Source organism: Ursus arctos, unplaced genomic scaffold (assembly GCF_023065955.2).
Source record: "Ursus arctos isolate Adak ecotype North America unplaced genomic scaffold, UrsArc2.0 scaffold_14, whole genome shotgun sequence".
NCBI classification, from domain to species: domain Eukaryota; kingdom Metazoa; phylum Chordata; class Mammalia; order Carnivora; family Ursidae; genus Ursus; species Ursus arctos.
This window is the reverse complement of record NW_026622808.1, coordinates 12,653,322-12,669,366: the sequence shown is the minus strand read 5'-3', so window position 1 is coordinate 12,669,366 and position 16,045 is coordinate 12,653,322. Positions and strand designations below refer to the sequence as shown.

Here is a 16,045-nt window from a genome sequence, read left to right as displayed (position 1 = left end):
GGCCCAGGGCAGCCGCTCTGGCACAGAACATTCCGGCGCGAATGACTGAACGTCCCCTCGGTGGATTTGTCTCTCTCTCTCTGTCACACACACACGCACACACACACACCCGTCTCCTTTTGGAGCCAGCACTGGGGAGGCAGGGATAAAACTCCGTCCGATGAATAAAAATGCCAGCTGCCAGCCAACAGCCGGGATCACAGTTCGAGGTGAGTCGGGGAGCCGCATGGCTGGGTTCTGGCTGCCAAGGCCACAGCGTCCAGCCACCTGGCCAGGCTATGTCCTCAGGGTCCGTCCACGTCGTGGCCGGTGTCGGGGTCTGTCCACGTCGTGGCAGGTGTCAGGGTCCATCCACGTTGTGGCCGGTGTCAGGCTCCCTTCCGTTCTAGGGCCGGGTCGTGCCCAGCGCGTGGACGGACCCCGCTGTGTGTCCTTCACCTGCAGGTGGACACCTGGGGTGCTTCCCCCCCCGTCTTGGCCGCTGTGACTCCTGCTGCTGCGAACAGGGGGTGCACACACCTCTTTGAACCCCGACTTCCATTTCCTTTGGGTGAATACCCAGAAACGGAACTGCGGGGGGATATGGCGATTCCGTTTGAGGACCCCCAGCCTGTCTGCCACACCAGCTGCCCGTCCCCTGTTCCCCCGCCCGAGGGGGGACAAGGCTCTGGTTTCTCCTCCACCGAGGTCTAAGGAGCAGCACGGCCGGCACACACAGGACACCCACGAGCATCGGGTGTTGCTGGCATCTTCCCCCCACGAGCATCGGGTGTTGCTGGCATCTTCCCGTCCGGCCGGGACCGCCCGTGATTTGGGGTCAGACTGTATTTCCACGAGACACACACATTACCCTCAGCCTGGATGGGAGAGTGGCGTTTGCTGCGGCCACGCAGCAGCCCTGCCCGAGGCCAGCAGTGCACGGGCTCCCCAAGGCTCCCTGCAGACCTAGAAAATGTTGTCCCCTTACCCATAGGGAAACCGAGTCTGGGCCCAGGTGCGGCCTGTCCAAGGCTGTGTGGTGACTGGAGGGAGAAGTCAGTGGACTCCACCCCCCCACCCCGTGTCCTCCTGCCACAGGCCTGCAGCAGGGCGCGGACAATGGGCAACCTTCCAGGCGGGCGCTGGAGACAGTGTGGGCACAGAGGCCATCTGCATGGTGATGCGCCAGGCCGGCCAGGTGTCCCTTGCTGCCCTCGGGCTGGAGTCAGACGACAGCACGCCCCCCCTCCCGCCGCCAGCCCTACGGGAACCAGGAGCCCCCATGGTCTCCTCCGCCCCCATCCACAGGACAGAGCAATGCAGCTGGAGGAAATCCAGGACCCACCAAGTGGGCAGCTGACGGTCCAGGGTGGTGCGGGGGGGCCTCTGACCACGTGAATCCTCAGGGGATGAGGGGCCCTGGGATACAGCACCTCCCAGATGAAGGTCGAAACCCCCAGCCCATCTCATGGCCCCCCGCCAGCTCCCCTTCGAGCACCAGACCCCCAGAATAAGCCACACGTCTCCTTCCAGAACGTTTAATGGTGGAAGCGAAGCAGGCAGCCAGGCCACGCAGGGCCGCCGCACCGGGGGTCTCGGAGGGGCCCTTGCCAGGGCCCAGGCATGAGGTGGGGCTTTGGTCCCCGGGGAACCTCAGCCAAACCTGAAGCCCTCCACCACCTGCTGGACCTTCCGGACACCAAGGGGTGAGGGTAGACCAGGCCCAGCTCACAGGCAGGGACACAGAGACCCTGGTGCTCTGGGGTGGGGGACAGAGTGCCAAGCCCCCGGCCCTGTGTGGGCTGGCATCATCAGGACCTGGCCAAGCCCTTTCCTGCTGTGACCCCCTCCCCATCCTGGCCTTGGGGGCGGCTCGGTGTGTGGGGGGGGTGGGCTTATGGCGTGATGTCCCCAGTTAGCCAGCAGGACCCCTCACTCAGCACGCCCCCCCTCAGCTGCAGTGCGGCTGGACCCCCGGCCAGGGCGCAGAGCCCGAGGAAGGGGCCGTCCCTGAGCCTAGGAGCACAGACGCAGCGTGGACTGTGGGCTCCAGCTGCAGCTAGTACAGCACCTGCTAAATCACACTGATTTTCTGGATCGTTAAGCCAGGCTGTCAGTCAGGGACAGCCTTCTGGAAGGTTCCGAGGATTGCTTTGGGGGCCCACGTGTCCAGGCTGGGGTCCAGGTGCTGGCTGGGTGCAGGTCGCATCCCCAGGGCAGTTCGGACACCTGGCCTCCCTCGGACCCTTGGTGCCAACAAGAAATGTTGTCACCGAGCTGCGTGGGCACGGGTCCCTCTGGAGGACCCTGGCCAGAGCCAGCTGCCCCGGACCCTTGGGAAGCCATCAGAGGAACGGGACCAGAGGGACCACACTGCTCTCTCTGAACCACCCCCGCCCCCAGAAGCCTCCACCTGCACCTCAAAGGCTCCCCCTGCTCCAGTGCCCCCTCCCACCGAGAGTCGCCTGGCCCTCCTGGGTGAGCCAAGGCCCTGGGGCAGCCAGCAAGCCTCTGCAAAGTCTGAGAACCATGGCTTCACGGTGCTACGTGTTAAAAACTGGGCCCAGTGGGTTCTGCTGAGACAGGTCCTGCCACGCGTGCTGCTGAGCGCGGGAGTTGGGGCGGCCCCGCCGCACACAGACGTGCGCGGAGAAGAGGGGCTTTTAGTTCTTTTGTTAGAAACACAACAGCACCAAAAGACCACGCAAACACCGGTGACCCAACATCTGGAGAACATGACCGCTCGTGGGCGTGAAGCTCCCCGCAAGCCGCGGCCTCGGGCGCCGCCGGTCTCGCGGGGGTGCGGGCTCACTTGGCCGGCCGGGTGATGATACGCGTGGAGAAGTCGAACAGGTCGCGGTTGACCTTACGCAGGTTCCGCACCTCGTCCTCCAGCTCGGCCACCCGGATCCGCAGCTGGTCCTGGCCGCCCAGGACGCTCTGTGGAGGGACGGAGTCAGAGGCCAGGGAGCCGGGGTTGCAGTCGGGCGGGGCCCAGGGCGTCGCCAGCCCGCCCCCCGCGCCCACCTTCTCCATCGTGCTGCTCATCACCGCGTGCAGCTGTTCCGCCCGCTGCTGGTGGCTGGGCTCCGAGCCCTGCAACGCACAACAGTCTGCGTCAGCGGCCCGGGCAGCGCGCCATGTGGGAGGCGGCTGCCTGACACCCGCCGACCGAAGGGGAGACTGGGGCGTGGAGCCTGACGTCTCCGTCGAGGCCGCGGGCTCCAACCCGCATGCTCCCGTCTGCTCCCTGCGCCAGGACTCTGCCCGGCAAGGCTCGGGGGCAGAGACGCACGGAGACCAAGGTCAGGCAGCTGCACGGGACAGGCCAGCCGGTCAGCCCGTGCCTCCAGTCCCGGACCCAGCGAAACGGCTGGCCGCCACTGCGGGGGGGAGGCGGTCGGTCTCCTGCTGGATGGCGTCTGGGCACGCCGCCCCGGCCAGCAGACGGGTGATCATGGCCTAGAGACAGGCAGGGGCTCCTGGGCCTGGGGGGCAGGAGGCAATCCCTGGAGGCCCCCGGGCTGGGTGCCGGCGGTATGAGCGCCGCCTGCTGACGGCAGCTGGAAACACAGCGCCTTCAGCTCAAGCTCTGCTCCCGCACGCGCCCTGGTGCGCAGCGCACGTCTGCTCCCAACTTCCCGGCTTTCCTGAGCTCTGGTGCCCGACACCTGGCTGGGGTCAGCCGCACAGTCACAAAGCCTCCTAGCAGAGGGCAGCCGTGACGTCAACCACCACCCCGATCCCCACCGAACGCAGAGCTGCGCGAAGCAGGCACTGGGTGGGGGAGGTCCTGCCGAGGCCCAGGGCAGGTGTGTCCGCATGGTGGGCAGCGCCTACCTGCTGGTGGAGACCCAGGCGCAGCGTGAAGCCCCCGCGGTGCGGCTCATCCCCGTGCTCTGCGCCCAGCAGGTGCTTGTTGAAGTGGGGCAGGGGCAGTCCCGGCCTGAAGTCCGAGCTCAGCATGCTGACCGGCGCCAGCATGATGGAGGCGTTGGTCACGGGGCCTGCGGCGGGGCGGGCCGCAGTCAGGCCCTGCAGGCGGCCCCCACGCCCCCCAGTGGTCCGGGAGCAGCGTTCCCCCCCCACCCAGGGCACCAGACCCGGAGGCGGCAGACGCGTCCAGACAATGCTGCTGTGCACCAACGGGGAAAGCCACATGCTTCTGGGAGGGCAGGAGGAGCCGGTTGGCCCATGCCCCAAACCTGGGGCGCCTCACCTTTCAGGGTCACCGTCCTGATGCACTGCTTGCTCTGGATGTCCCACAGACGCACGGTCTCATCATGGGAGCCCGAGAGCAGCACGCTGCCATCGGTGGACACAGACAGACAGGTCACCTGGTTCCTGGGGATGGACAAGGTGACCCCGAACCAAGAGCAAGAGAACAGGGCCCCTCCCACCCACACCCCAGCGTCCACGGCCCCCAGCCCCGCACCTGTGCCCTCTGAACACCTTCCCGCTGTCCTGCTCTGGCTGGAAGCTCTTCTCTCTCTGCCCGGGCTGTGGAGGCCAAGAGGGCCCACGAGCCACGTCAGCCCTAGGGCCCCACAGACCCCCTGCTTCCCCCACCCCCGCTGCCGCTGTCACTCACCCAGGTGCAAAGGTCGACCTGGAAGATGGAGCCGTCGCTGCCGCCACAGAACAGGTGGTGCTCGGCCAGGTCCATGGTCACGGCCATGATGCCCACATCAAAGAGCACGGAAAGCAGCAGCTCGCCCGATGAGACCTCCCACAGCTGGGGGTGCGGGCGGGTGTGGGACAGGCGCTCCGGCCGCTGCAGCCCGGGCAGCCCTGACCAGGAGACTCTGGACCCCTGGGGAGCTGGGACCACAGCCACCACCCACGGGCCCTGGGGGCTGAGACTCAGCCTGCCCTGGGATGGGACTTGGCTCTCGTGCCCATGACCCCTGCGTTAGCGGCCATCGGCTCCCACCCGTGGCAAAGCCCCGAGGGCTGGGGTGCCCTCAAATCCCCCGAGGTTTGGCCAGGGAGCTGCCAGGCGCAGGCAGCCAAGTGGGAATTTCCAAGCCGACACAGGCTGGACCATCCACCCTCTGGCCGTCCTTGAGGCCGGAAGCATCAGGGGGATTAAGAGCTGTCTGCAGCTGCCAGCCTGGGGGAAGGAGGCCACTCACTGGCTCAGGCTGGCCAAGAACCCGTCAGCTGCCAGGGCATGACTCACAGGTCCACTTGGGGTGTGGGGGGGCCCTACCTTCACTGTCTGGTCCAGGGAGGAGGTGGCCACCCGGGCCAGGGGACCCCCAAAGCCGCAGTGCAGGTCTGTGATGGGGAGAGTGTGGCGAGACCAGACGTGCCGGGGGGACGGGGTTCTGGAGGGGTCCACCTGCAGCACACTGTGTGGCAGGAACAGACCTCAGCGGGGGGTGCCCATGTCCCCACCAGGCCCCTCCCACCCCCTGAGGCTCTCAGATGGCTCCCGATGGCCCCTGGACTGCCAGTCGCCCCCAGCCCCCCAGCCCTCCCACCCTGGGACCCTGGGTTTTCCCACGTGCTCCGCAGCAGACCCAGAGCCCGAGTGGCCCAGCCTCGACCTGCACAGACTCCACACCAGCACCAGGCAGTCTTTGCCCCCCGACAGGAAGTGGCTGCTGTCCCCTGTGAACTGCAGGCACGAGACGTCCTGGTAGTGGCGGCTCAGGATGACCAGAAGGTTCCCCGTGGAGACCTGCAGGGGGCACACACAGATCAGGGCAGGAGACGGGGCGCCGTGCCCACCAACACCGGCTGTGCCAGAGCCAGGGGGTCTGGAAGGAACACTGAGGCCGGGTGGACCACACCTCCTCCCAGCTGTCCTGCCTGTGCCTGTTCCCATCGTGTCCCCAAGTGGATGACGGTCTTGTTTGAGCTCCCACCCCCTTGTCCAGTCACCCAGACCTCTGAGTCCTGGGCATCCTGTGGCCCGAGGACCCCTGTCCAGTGCAGGGCGAGGGAGTGATGTCATCAAGGTGTCCGGGGAGGGCAGGGGTCGTCTGTGTGGACCAGCTGGACCTGGGACCCAGGAGCAGGAAGTCCCTGTCTTCAGATGCCACCATGCTGAGACGGGCCAGTGAGCGGGGCTGAGGGAAAGGGGAGGCCCCAGGTGGCGGGGACAGGTGAGCCCATCATACCGCCCGGGAAGGTGGGGTGGGCTGGGGGGGGCCAGATTCTGTTTTGAGTTGAGCTGTATTCTCCTAGTACACGCGGTTCACATCCTAACTCCTGAGACCAGGCCCTACTTGAATAACGGGTCTTTGCAGGTCTACCCAGTTTAGACTGAGGCCACGCTGGAGTACGGTGGCCCTAACCCTAACGACCGCTGTCCTCACAAGAGGAAAACCTGGAGGGACACACACCCTTCCCCACTGAGGCCCCTGCTCTGAGGATTTCCAGCTTGTTGCCCCATCCTCATCCACACAGGGGGAAGGGGGAAAAGGTGGACAGTGGCAGATACCTGAGTCTGGCCCTCACCCCAGCTGCCCCCTCACGCTGTGTGGGGCGCCCCCTTGTGGTCACGACTTACACCGGCCAGGAAAGCTCCAAGGGTGTGGGGGAGCCAGGCTAGAGAGCAGCCCCCACCAGCCAAGACCTAAGATGCCCGTCATCCACAGAGGGGACACGGATTTCTGCCCGTGCCCTCTGCACCAAGGCAAGGATTTCTGCCATGATGGCTAACCTCTGGGGAACCCCCCAGCCTCAGTTTCCCTCCCTGCACCCAAACAGTCGCTTCCCGGTTTTAGAATCATGCACTGGCGTTTGAAAGTCCCAGGAGTGAAATAACTAAGGCCCCTCAGTCTCTGTGGCACTCTGTGACCTCTGGGGAAGGACAGAGGTCGTTTTACAGGCATGGACAAGCTCGAACAAGGCAGAACATGATTATGTGTCCACCCTCTGGCCCCAAACCCTGCACGGCCTGTGCAGGAGGTGAGGTGGGTCTCCCCCACCCACACAGAACCAAATGTTGGTGACAACATGGCCTAATTTTTTTTTTTAAAGGTTTTATTTATTTATTTGACAGAGACAGAGAGCGTGCATGACCAGGGGGAGGAGCAAAGGGAGAGGGAAAAGCAGGCTCCCTGCTGAGCAGGGAGCCCAACGTGGCTGACCCCACTGGGATCATGACCTGAGCTGAAGGCAGACAGACCGAGCCACCCAGGGGCCCATGACACGGCCTAATTAGCGCAGTGCCTGCAGACCAAATCCCACCACGTTGGTTTTACACGGCCTCTTACCTCCCACAAGTATATGTTCTCTGCAATCCCCGCCAGGACATAGAGGCTATTGGGTGACGTGGTCAGACACGTGACAGGCCCAGGACACATTATCTTCTGCTGCAGCTGGTCCTAGACACACGAGAAGCCTCTGAGCTTCACATGGAACTCAGGAGCTAAGGGACAGTGGGGAGAAAACTCCGAGGGAGCCAGAAAGAGAAGGAGGAACAAGGGTGGTTTGAACAAATCAAGGCTCATCAAGAAGCTACCTGCTCCAGGCTTTGCAGGTGGACGGGGAGGCCTGCAGATTGTCGGGTAAAAGCAGGATGGGGCTTACCCGGGACGGGGGTGTCAAGGCACGGAGGGTCCAGGAAGGAGCTGAGAGCCCACTGGCCACGGTCCTGCCTTCCCTAAGATCTGGCCTGTGATCCTGACCCTGTTTCCTCATCTAAAGGAAAAACTTCACAACTGCGTGCAGGCCACACCAGGCAAAGTGAGAACAGAGCTTGTGCCAAGACTTCAGCTGGTGGAACTGGGCAGCCACAAGCTTCACGGGCTGCACTTTGGGTGTTCTTGCTGTTGTTAAGATTTTATTTATTTATTTGACACAGAAAAAGAGAGCGAGCACAAACAGGGGGAACAGCAGAGGGAGAAGCAGGCTCCCCGCTGAGCAGGGAGCCCCACATGGGACGTGATCCCACGACCCTGGGATAATGACCTGAGCCCAAGGAAGACGCCTAACCCCTGAGCCATCCAGGTGTCCCTGCATTTTGGATGTTTTTAAGAGGAGACCCATGGGCCCCTATGCGGAAAGGGCAGTATCTCCTTTTTGGGGAAATAAACGCATCACCCTCCCGGGCCTCGGACTTCACCTCCCAAGATCAAGAGACCCACGAAACTCCAACGGAGACTCCTCCCTTTAATTAAATTTCGCGCCCACGGGCTCTCTCCACTCCCCCAGCCCTGAATCAAGGACGGCTGCCACAAAGACCCACACCCCACTCTCCCCAAGGGACCCACCCTCAGCCCTGCGCGTGCGCGCAGCGCCCTTAACGATCCCACCCGCGTGGCGCGCACTTCCCTCCTCCAAACCCCCCCAGACCCGCGCATGCGCAGCACACCTCAACCGAGACTCCGCATCCCTGCCTCGGTTCAGAAAGCGTGCGGCCCCCACCGACCCTACCCACGACCCCACTCTCGGGCGCCCCGCACGCTCTCCACGAAGCCCGGGCCAGGGCGCCCCCCGCCGCACCTTCCGCTGCAGCTCCCAGGCGCTGATGTAGTTCTTGCCCAGCTGCGCCGCCAGCAGGTACTCGCCATTGAGCAGCGCCAGGCCGCGGGGTCCGGCCTGGCCGCCGCGGTACGTGAGCAAATTGGCGCCCGAATGCAGCTCCCACACCACGCAGCTCCACAGCTGCGCCGCCGAGTCCGTACACACGGCCACTTCCATGGGAGCCGCCATCTTGCCGCCGGAAACGCCCCGGAAGTACGTCATGCCAGCGAGACTGGGGCCCCGCGCCGCGGGGGCTAGAGCACCGCCCACGCGGCTGCGCGGCCGACCGGCGCCGACCACGTGCTCCGAGCGGAGGCTCCCGTGCGGCCCGGGCTCCCTCCCCGGCCCGGTTGGCGATCCTGGGGGGAGGCGTCTCCCCAGCCGGTGGGCAGACCGTGGCTCGGGGCCTCCCGCAGCCTGCAGGTCTGGCCCGGCCGTTTCCGCTGGGCGCGGTTGACCCAAGTGACAGAACCTCTCGGATTCTCCTCGTACTAACGTGCGGGTCGTAAAGGGCCGGCCCTCAGGCCCCGATGAGCCCTCGCGCGGGGAGCACGGACCCCGGCCCGCCCCGAGCCCCCTTCTCCGGGCGCCGCGACGTGCACCTTCGTTTCGGGGCCTCGGTGGCGGCCGCGGCACCGGTTGAGTCCGTGGGCCCCGCCGCCGGCGCCAGGTCGTGTCTCACAACAGCTCTGAGAAGCTGGGTTCGCTCGGAAGGGGAGCGCGCGTGACCATCCTGGGCCGTGTGCCCGCAGGCGGCGTGGCGGGGTGCCGGGGCTTCCACCGCCGGGGTCTCCCAGCCCCGCGCCACCGGAGGCCGGGTGGACCCCGCCGGAGCGAGGGCCGGGCTCCCGCCACGGGCGCGGGAATCTGCAGCCCCCGCCCCGGCCGCCAGGTGGCAGGCGCGAGCCTCCGACCGGGAGGCCGGACCCGGAAGGGGCTTCTGCCCTGGCTGCTAAGCCCCGCCCTGGGGCCACAGCAGAAGCAGGCCTGGGGAGGGCGGGGTGTCGCGGGGGGCCTGCCTCGTTTGGGGGTCTGAAAGAGGGGTTTCCCAGATCAGGTGTCGCTTGAGCAGGGAACAACTTGGAGGAAAGGTGAGCAGAGGAATGTGCAAAGGCCCTGAGGCTGACCGTGGAGGATGGAGCTGGGCCATGCAGGACCTGTCAGGCAGTGGGGAGCCTGGATTTTATCCTGGGGTGGGTGAGAGGGCATAAGAAATATAAGGACTTTTGTAAGTTGCGGCGAGCCGAGTGTGCAAGCCCCCAGCAGCTGCCAGATGGGGACGCTCAGACGGGGGCCTCCTGGTTCAAAGACAGGGGCGAGTAGAAACTGGTTTCCTGATTCCCACCCCCAGAACCAGCTGATGCCCCCGCTTCCTCGAATGTTGTTTTTAAAGTGTGACTAAGAAAAAACACCTGGAATGCTAACTTACACTTTCCAAACGTGGGTTTCCCCAAATCAAACCTTTCTTTGACTCCCAAACCCCTGGCACTCCGTGCAATCCCCTTAGAATAACCACACCGTGTGGCTCCCAGGAGCGGGCCCAGGCGGCCTTTCTTCTAAAATCTGCACTTCTGAGTTGTGAAGCAAATCACCGCGAAGCTCTGGGCCTCAGTTTCCCCACACGCACCGCAGGGACACTGTGGTTTCCCACTGCTATGGAATTTGGGTCCTGAGTCTGTCTCTGCTTCCGGGAGGCCTGGAGGTCTCCAGATTCCTGGGTTCCAGGACGCAGGGACGGGCGCAGCAGATATGTGTTGCAGGGTTATAAGTTTGATGCCCGGAGGGCGCTGGTGGCAGGCGCTCGGCAGGGGCAGGCCCAGGCGCCAGGCAGCACAGCTGGATCACAGTCCTGGCCCCTCACAGGCCTCCTTCCCCTGCGTGCCTCCCAGGAGGTCAGAGGTCACCCCACCCCCAGCCCGGGGAGTGTGGAATGAGGACAGACCAGTTGTGTCAGAAGAGGACAGCAGCCACACTTTGGGGGGCGTCTAGGACCACCTAGTCGCCAGACCTCCTTGATGCCAGCTGGGTGGGTGCAGGGTCCCAAATCCAAGTCTGGGAGGGTGTGGCTGTAGCGGCAAAAGCAGGATGGGGGAAATTGAGGCACAGATATTTCCCTGCCCCCCAGCCCCAGTCTAAGCCCTGAATTCTTCATTTATTCTTTTTTCATTATTGAGCACCTGTTTGCAGGCAGTGGGGACACTGAAGAACCAGACCAGACCCCACTGCTCTGGCGTCCCAGCCCAGGGGCACCTTCCTTCCTCGGGGCAGCCCCCCGTCCTGTGCACCAATGACAGGCAGGAGGGAGGATGACTCAGGTGAAAACCCTCTCCTTGTTCCGGCCACCGCTGCAAACCCTGGCTCCTTGCAGGCTCCCTCAGCTCTGCGAATCAGGTTTTGAATGGTTCCTCCTGGGAGCCTCCTTGGACCTCCTCACAAGCTCAGAAGCTCGGGAGGCAGAGGCTGGCAGGCTCTGGGAAGCTGGGAGGGCCGTGAGGGTGCCTGAGCTCTCCCTGGTGCCCCTGGGGCTATGTGACCTCAGGGCCTCCTGCCCTCTCTCTAGGCCTCTTCAGTGGAGGAATGAAGATGTGGACTGGCTGAACCAGTTTGCAAGAAAGGGCCATTTTCCCTTTTATTTTAAGATTTTATTTTTGCGGGGGGTGGGGGAGAGATTGAGAGAGAGCGAGAGCACAAGCAGGGGGAGGGATGGAGGGAAAGGGAGAAGCAGGTCCCCCCTCGCCCCCCAGCTGAGCAGGGAGCCCGACGTGGGACTCGATCCCAGGACCCCGGGATCATGACCTGAGCCGAAGGCAGACGCTTCACCCACCGAGCCCCCCAGGCGCCCCAGCCATTTTTCTTCTTAAAAATTATTTTCCCTTTATCTCCTGGGCAGGAGGAGGGGGCCCTGAGAGGCAGGGGGATCCACCGGTCCTCTGACCTCTCTTGGTCCCAAGACGCAGCGGACTTATTTCTGACAGGAGTGGAAAATGCTGTGGATGAAATGGGCCACGGGAGGCGTGTGGAAATGACCCAGCTGTGACAGGAGGGGCAGCTGATTCCCACTGCTAGTGCCGCCTCGGGGGCTGACCCAGGCGGGGAGCGACTGGCCAGGGCCAGCCCAGGCTGGAGCTGGTGGCCGGGGGGGGGGCCGGCAGGTGGCAGGAGGCTGGGCCTGCCCTCGGTCCAGCCAAGTTGACCTTGAGCCCGTCACACACCCTGTGTGCGGGGGGTCACGAGGGTAAATGGATTAGACACCCCAGAAAACCTCTTCCAGCCCAGATTTTGCAGTGCTGGTGTGGTTTGGGTTTGAAGGCGAGAACACAGGATTTCCCTTCCATGTATGCTGAGCCCAGAGTCGCAAACTGCAGCCCGAGAGACACATTTTCCTTTTTATTTTTCCTTTATCTCCTGGGGCGGGGGGTTTGGGGCTACACCTACTGAATCGTGAAATGTGAGGAGGTGACCCAGACCCCAGCGGGAAGGCTGGTGGGTCCCGCAGGCTGGGTCCCTGTCTCAGAAGACGGCAGAGGGCCAGGTGGGACGGTGGGGTGGGGCACAAACACGGCTCCCTGTCACGGAGAGTGACAAGGGGCTTTCCCGGCAGACAGGGAAAGGACGATCCAGGCAGTGGTAAGGAGTTCTGGCAAAGGCCCAGAGGAAGGCCCAGCGAGGAGGGGGCGGGGGCCAGGCCACGCACCCCGGGGGCTTGGGTTCGGAGCGACAGTGGCATCAGAACCTGGCATGGCACGAGACCTAGTTGAGGGGCGGGGGACAGGCTGGGGCACCCGTGGCCCTGCCACCTCTCTCCTCCCCAAATCCCGAAACAGACACTTTGCACCAGGCCCCCACGGACATGCCGATGGCCACACCCACCCACCTGAAGACTCGGGGCCTGTCCCCTGGGGCGCGGTCCCTGCCGCAGGACAGAGGTTAGACCCTGTGCCCACGGCCCCCCCGGGACCCAGACACGCCCAAAAAGCACCACAGTAAGCGTCTTCTCTTAAAAGTCAGAAGTGTTTTGTCTTGTTTTAATATCTCATCAGCTTTACAGGGTTACAATTGTCTTAAATATTTCTGAAGTTTAAATACAATCTGCATAATAATGTTATAAAATGTAAACTTTCAGTGTTCTTTTAAATTTCAAAATCACACACCTTTTTTTTTTTTCTTCTTTGTTTTTTTCTTTTTTTTGGTCTTTTGTCCTTTTTTTTTTTTTTTTTTTCCCTTTTAATACCTGAATGTTCTGCAAAAACTGAAATTGGTACAGGCCGCCCTGGCCAGGGCGACAAGGCCAGGCCTGGCCAGAGGTAGAGTCGTTTAAACCTTTTTTTAAAAGTTTTTTTCACTTTAACCTGAGTGCCGGCGCGGTACCCACGCCATCTGACGAACCCCAGAGAAACTTAAATTTCACATGTCAGGAATGAAAGGCTGAATTCATGTTTGCCAAGAAAAAAATGCAAAAGCAAAATTAAAGGGGGGGAAGGACAAAGTGGGCAAAAGTGATAAAAATGGGAAAGTGGGGTTTACAAGTGCAGAACTATGGAAAGTAACCCGCCAGCCCACCCTCCTGCCCAGCCCCCGGCTCGGGGTCCCACGGAAGATTCTGGAAGCCACACCTCCAGCAGGGAAGCCCCAGCGAGCCCCTCTCCACCCTGAGTTTGGGGTCCCCACCCTCGCCATGGCTCGGGAATGAACAGCGCTCAAGCCAAGGGCAGAGACAGTCCGTCCCCGCCGGGGTTTGCATAAGGGGCACCGATGTGCACCCCAGAAAGCTCCCCTTCCCTGAGCCCCGGGGACAGGAGGGGCAGGGGGTTGGATGGGGCACGGAAGGCAGAGGACCCCGCGCGCATTCCCAGACCGGCCCGTGCCCCGCCCCCACCTGTCCCCTACAATCATCACTGGAACAGCAGGCCACACCCTGAGTTACATCCGGGAGGCCACATCACCCCCGCGACACGACCCGGTCCAAACACACCGACACGCGCCCGCACTACAGGCCTTCCAGGCGCAGGGGCCCCAGAGGGTGCGGCGAGGGGAGAGGGGCTGGGGGTTTGGCATCAAGAGTCTGACCTGAGGTAGAAAGAAACGCGCTGCACACACAGCCCCGCACACGGGGTGCGACCGGGAAACCCTGAAGGTGGGGGGCCAGGGTGCCCCCGGGTCAGGCTGGGGCGAGGAGGGGGCTTCTCTGCTCGGAGCCCGACCGCCCACCATGATTGTGCTGCTGCAGTGAGAGAGGGAAAGGCAGAACCTCCCAGAAGGAAAAGCAGAGAGGAGACCCCGCTCCTGGAAGGCTGGGGGTGGGGGCATCGATGACCCTGAGATATTCCGAAGACACAGCACAGCCCCAGCCAAGGACAACCCAGCCTTGGGGGCCCAGGACCCTCCCCCCTCGGGTCTCCCAGGTCTCCCAGGCTATGAGAGGGTGCCTGGTTGGGGATGCGGGCAGGCTGCCAGGCCAGCGCTGGCCCCCTCAGCCTCGTTAGGCCGGGCTCCTGAGCCCAATTAGAGAACACAGGCTCCCCCGGGAACAGCTGAGTCAGCGCCCCCCTCCCCATGGAAATCCCGCTAGGCAGCAGCAAGAGCACGACCCAACACCACCTGGTCCACCGGGACCCGGCGGGTGCCAAGAAAGCCCCCCCACCCGCCTGGGGCCATAGGACAGCAGGCGCTGCCTCACCAGGACCCCCGCCAGCCCCTGAAGTCACCTCCCAGCAGCCGTGGGCCCCGACACCCACCTTCTAACCAGGAGGAAGGATCTGCAGAAATGGGGTGCGGCCTCCAGTTACTACAGTGGGCAGCTGCGGCCCCAAGCAAAGGGGCCGGGAGAGAGGAAGGGACAAAGTTAAGAAGACAATGGAAAGGGGGGGTGCTCAGGATGCCGTGGCCCCAAAACCTCGCCCTGAGCTAAGCCCGGCTCACCCCGTCCCCCGGTACTGATAATGTCCCAGAGTAGCCCTTCCCGCCCCCAGAGCGCCCCCAGGCCACATTCATCCCTGAGACAGGAGCCTGGGGGCTGCGACAGGTGGAACCCCCTCCCATGCCCAGGGCCTTCGTCCTGCCCATCCTCCTCTCTAGTTAAGACTTCCAGTCTCTGGCTGGAGGGCCAGCATGCAAGCACAGCGAGGGAAAAAGGACCCCAGGTGCCTCGGTCTGCCCCTCAGCCATGCGTGCCCCCGGCCCATGCACCTGAGTTCATCACCTGTCCTGGCTCTGGCCCCGGGCGCGACCTGCGCCTGCCAGCTGCCCACCGCACCACAGGAAACACACAAGGAACCCAAATCAGTCATGGGAAAATAGAAAGGGTATTACTTTCCTTTTTCTTTCTTTTTTTTTTGTGTGTGTTTTTTGTTTTTGTTTTTGTTTTTTTTTTTTGCTTTTTCAAGTCCAGTTTCCCTGAATGAACACAAATATATAGATATATATATCCTTTTCCTAAGGTTTGATTCCTCCCCCAAGAATAAAATAGATTATTTACAAAACAAAACCCCGAAACCTCTTAAAAACCCTATAGATATTAACTATCACTGTTTCTTTAAAAAAAAAAAAAAAAAAGTTCCCAAAAGCAACAAGAAAAAAAATCCAGCTGATCTTGGCTCAGGGGTTTCATTCAACACAAGGAGCTGGGTGTGGTGAGTGTGTGATGAATGGGGGGGGGGAAGGAAAAAAACAGACAAAAATGAAAACACACAGTGCAGAGATGTATGAGGTAAACAGGATCGGCCTTCCATGGCAACCGGTCCACACAGAACCCAGACCCCAGTCAGTTGGTCCAGCAGGGCTGCAGCCCTTGGAAATACGTGCCCCTCTCTCTTCCGATTTCCTTTGCTGCTCTCACAATTCACGTCTCTGAATGTCCGAACCTGAGTAATTCAAGTGTTCCTTGGTTTTCCCCTGTTTTATTAAATTTTCTTTATATATATATATGTATATATTTTTTCTTTTCTTTTTGGCGTTAGCTGTGGCTCCTCTGTGGACACCTCCCCTCCCCACCCGTATCTTCCGCCGTCCCGGCCCCTGCGTGGCCCACCTCGACCCCCACCCCCCACCCAGGCGGGCTCCTGGGGTGGGGGTGGCGGGTGGGGAGTGGTGCGGTTAAGGCAATGAGTTATTTGAGGTAGAAGATGTGGCAGGTGTGGACAACCCCGCCGGCCCGGCCTGGCTGCCCGCGCTGCTGCTGGTCCCGCTGCTCCCTCCCCGGCTGCCGCCACCGCCTTTGCTGGGAGCTGAGGGTGGCTGGGCAAACAGCACTCCTAACGCGAGGACAGGAGGAGAAACACATCATGTAGTTGCAAGATTACACGGCAGGCCCACGGGACGCCCTGAGCACGGACCCCCTGCAAAGTCACCCGGGGACCTGGGCCTGCAAGGGCTACACATCCCTTCTCTGTCCCTTGGAGGCACCTCCAGTGAGCAACCGAGCTGCTCGGTGTCCACAGCACCTCCTGGTGGCCTACGCAAGCTACTGCCTGGCTACACGGTGTTTGAGAAGGAACTCTGGAACACCACTCCGCGTAGGAGGCACAGAACAAAGACTATGTCCTTGGGGCCTTGCTCTGTGCTGAGCACCATGCTGAGTACCCCACAT

The 16,045-nt window shown here is 62.4% G+C and overlaps 2 protein-coding genes across 3 annotated transcripts in view; both read right to left on the bottom strand.

Moving 5' to 3' along the window:
* Window positions 1–1,503: 1,503 nt before the first annotated feature.
* WDR18 (WD repeat domain 18) lies at window positions 1,504–9,326 on the bottom strand. Of its 2 annotated transcripts, XM_026480860.4 has the most exons (10): window positions 8,440–9,325; window positions 7,209–7,319; window positions 5,532–5,665; window positions 5,192–5,333; window positions 4,571–4,714; window positions 4,415–4,479; window positions 4,199–4,323; window positions 3,820–3,986; window positions 3,007–3,075; window positions 1,504–2,919 (listed from the first exon to the last, which is right to left on the bottom strand). In XM_026480860.4, exons 1-10 carry the CDS (start codon window positions 8,680–8,682, stop codon window positions 2,788–2,790), a joined length of 1,332 nt encoding a protein of 443 aa, XP_026336645.1. In that variant the 5' UTR covers window positions 8,683–9,325; the 3' UTR covers window positions 1,504–2,787. The 2 variants fall into 2 exon arrangements, with proteins under 2 accessions (XP_026336645.1, XP_057167387.1); XM_057311404.1 differs by having other exon boundaries at window positions 1,504–3,075; window positions 8,440–9,326.
* A 3,126-nt stretch (window positions 9,327–12,452) lies between these two features.
* ARID3A (AT-rich interaction domain 3A) overlaps window positions 12,453–16,045 on the bottom strand; it is a 32,553-nt gene continuing 28,960 nt past the window's right edge. Inside the window, 1 exon segment of the mRNA XM_057311403.1 lies at window positions 12,453–15,710. Within this exon segment, the coding sequence (XP_057167386.1) occupies window positions 15,553–15,710 (158 nt within the window). The 3' untranslated portion in view covers window positions 12,453–15,552.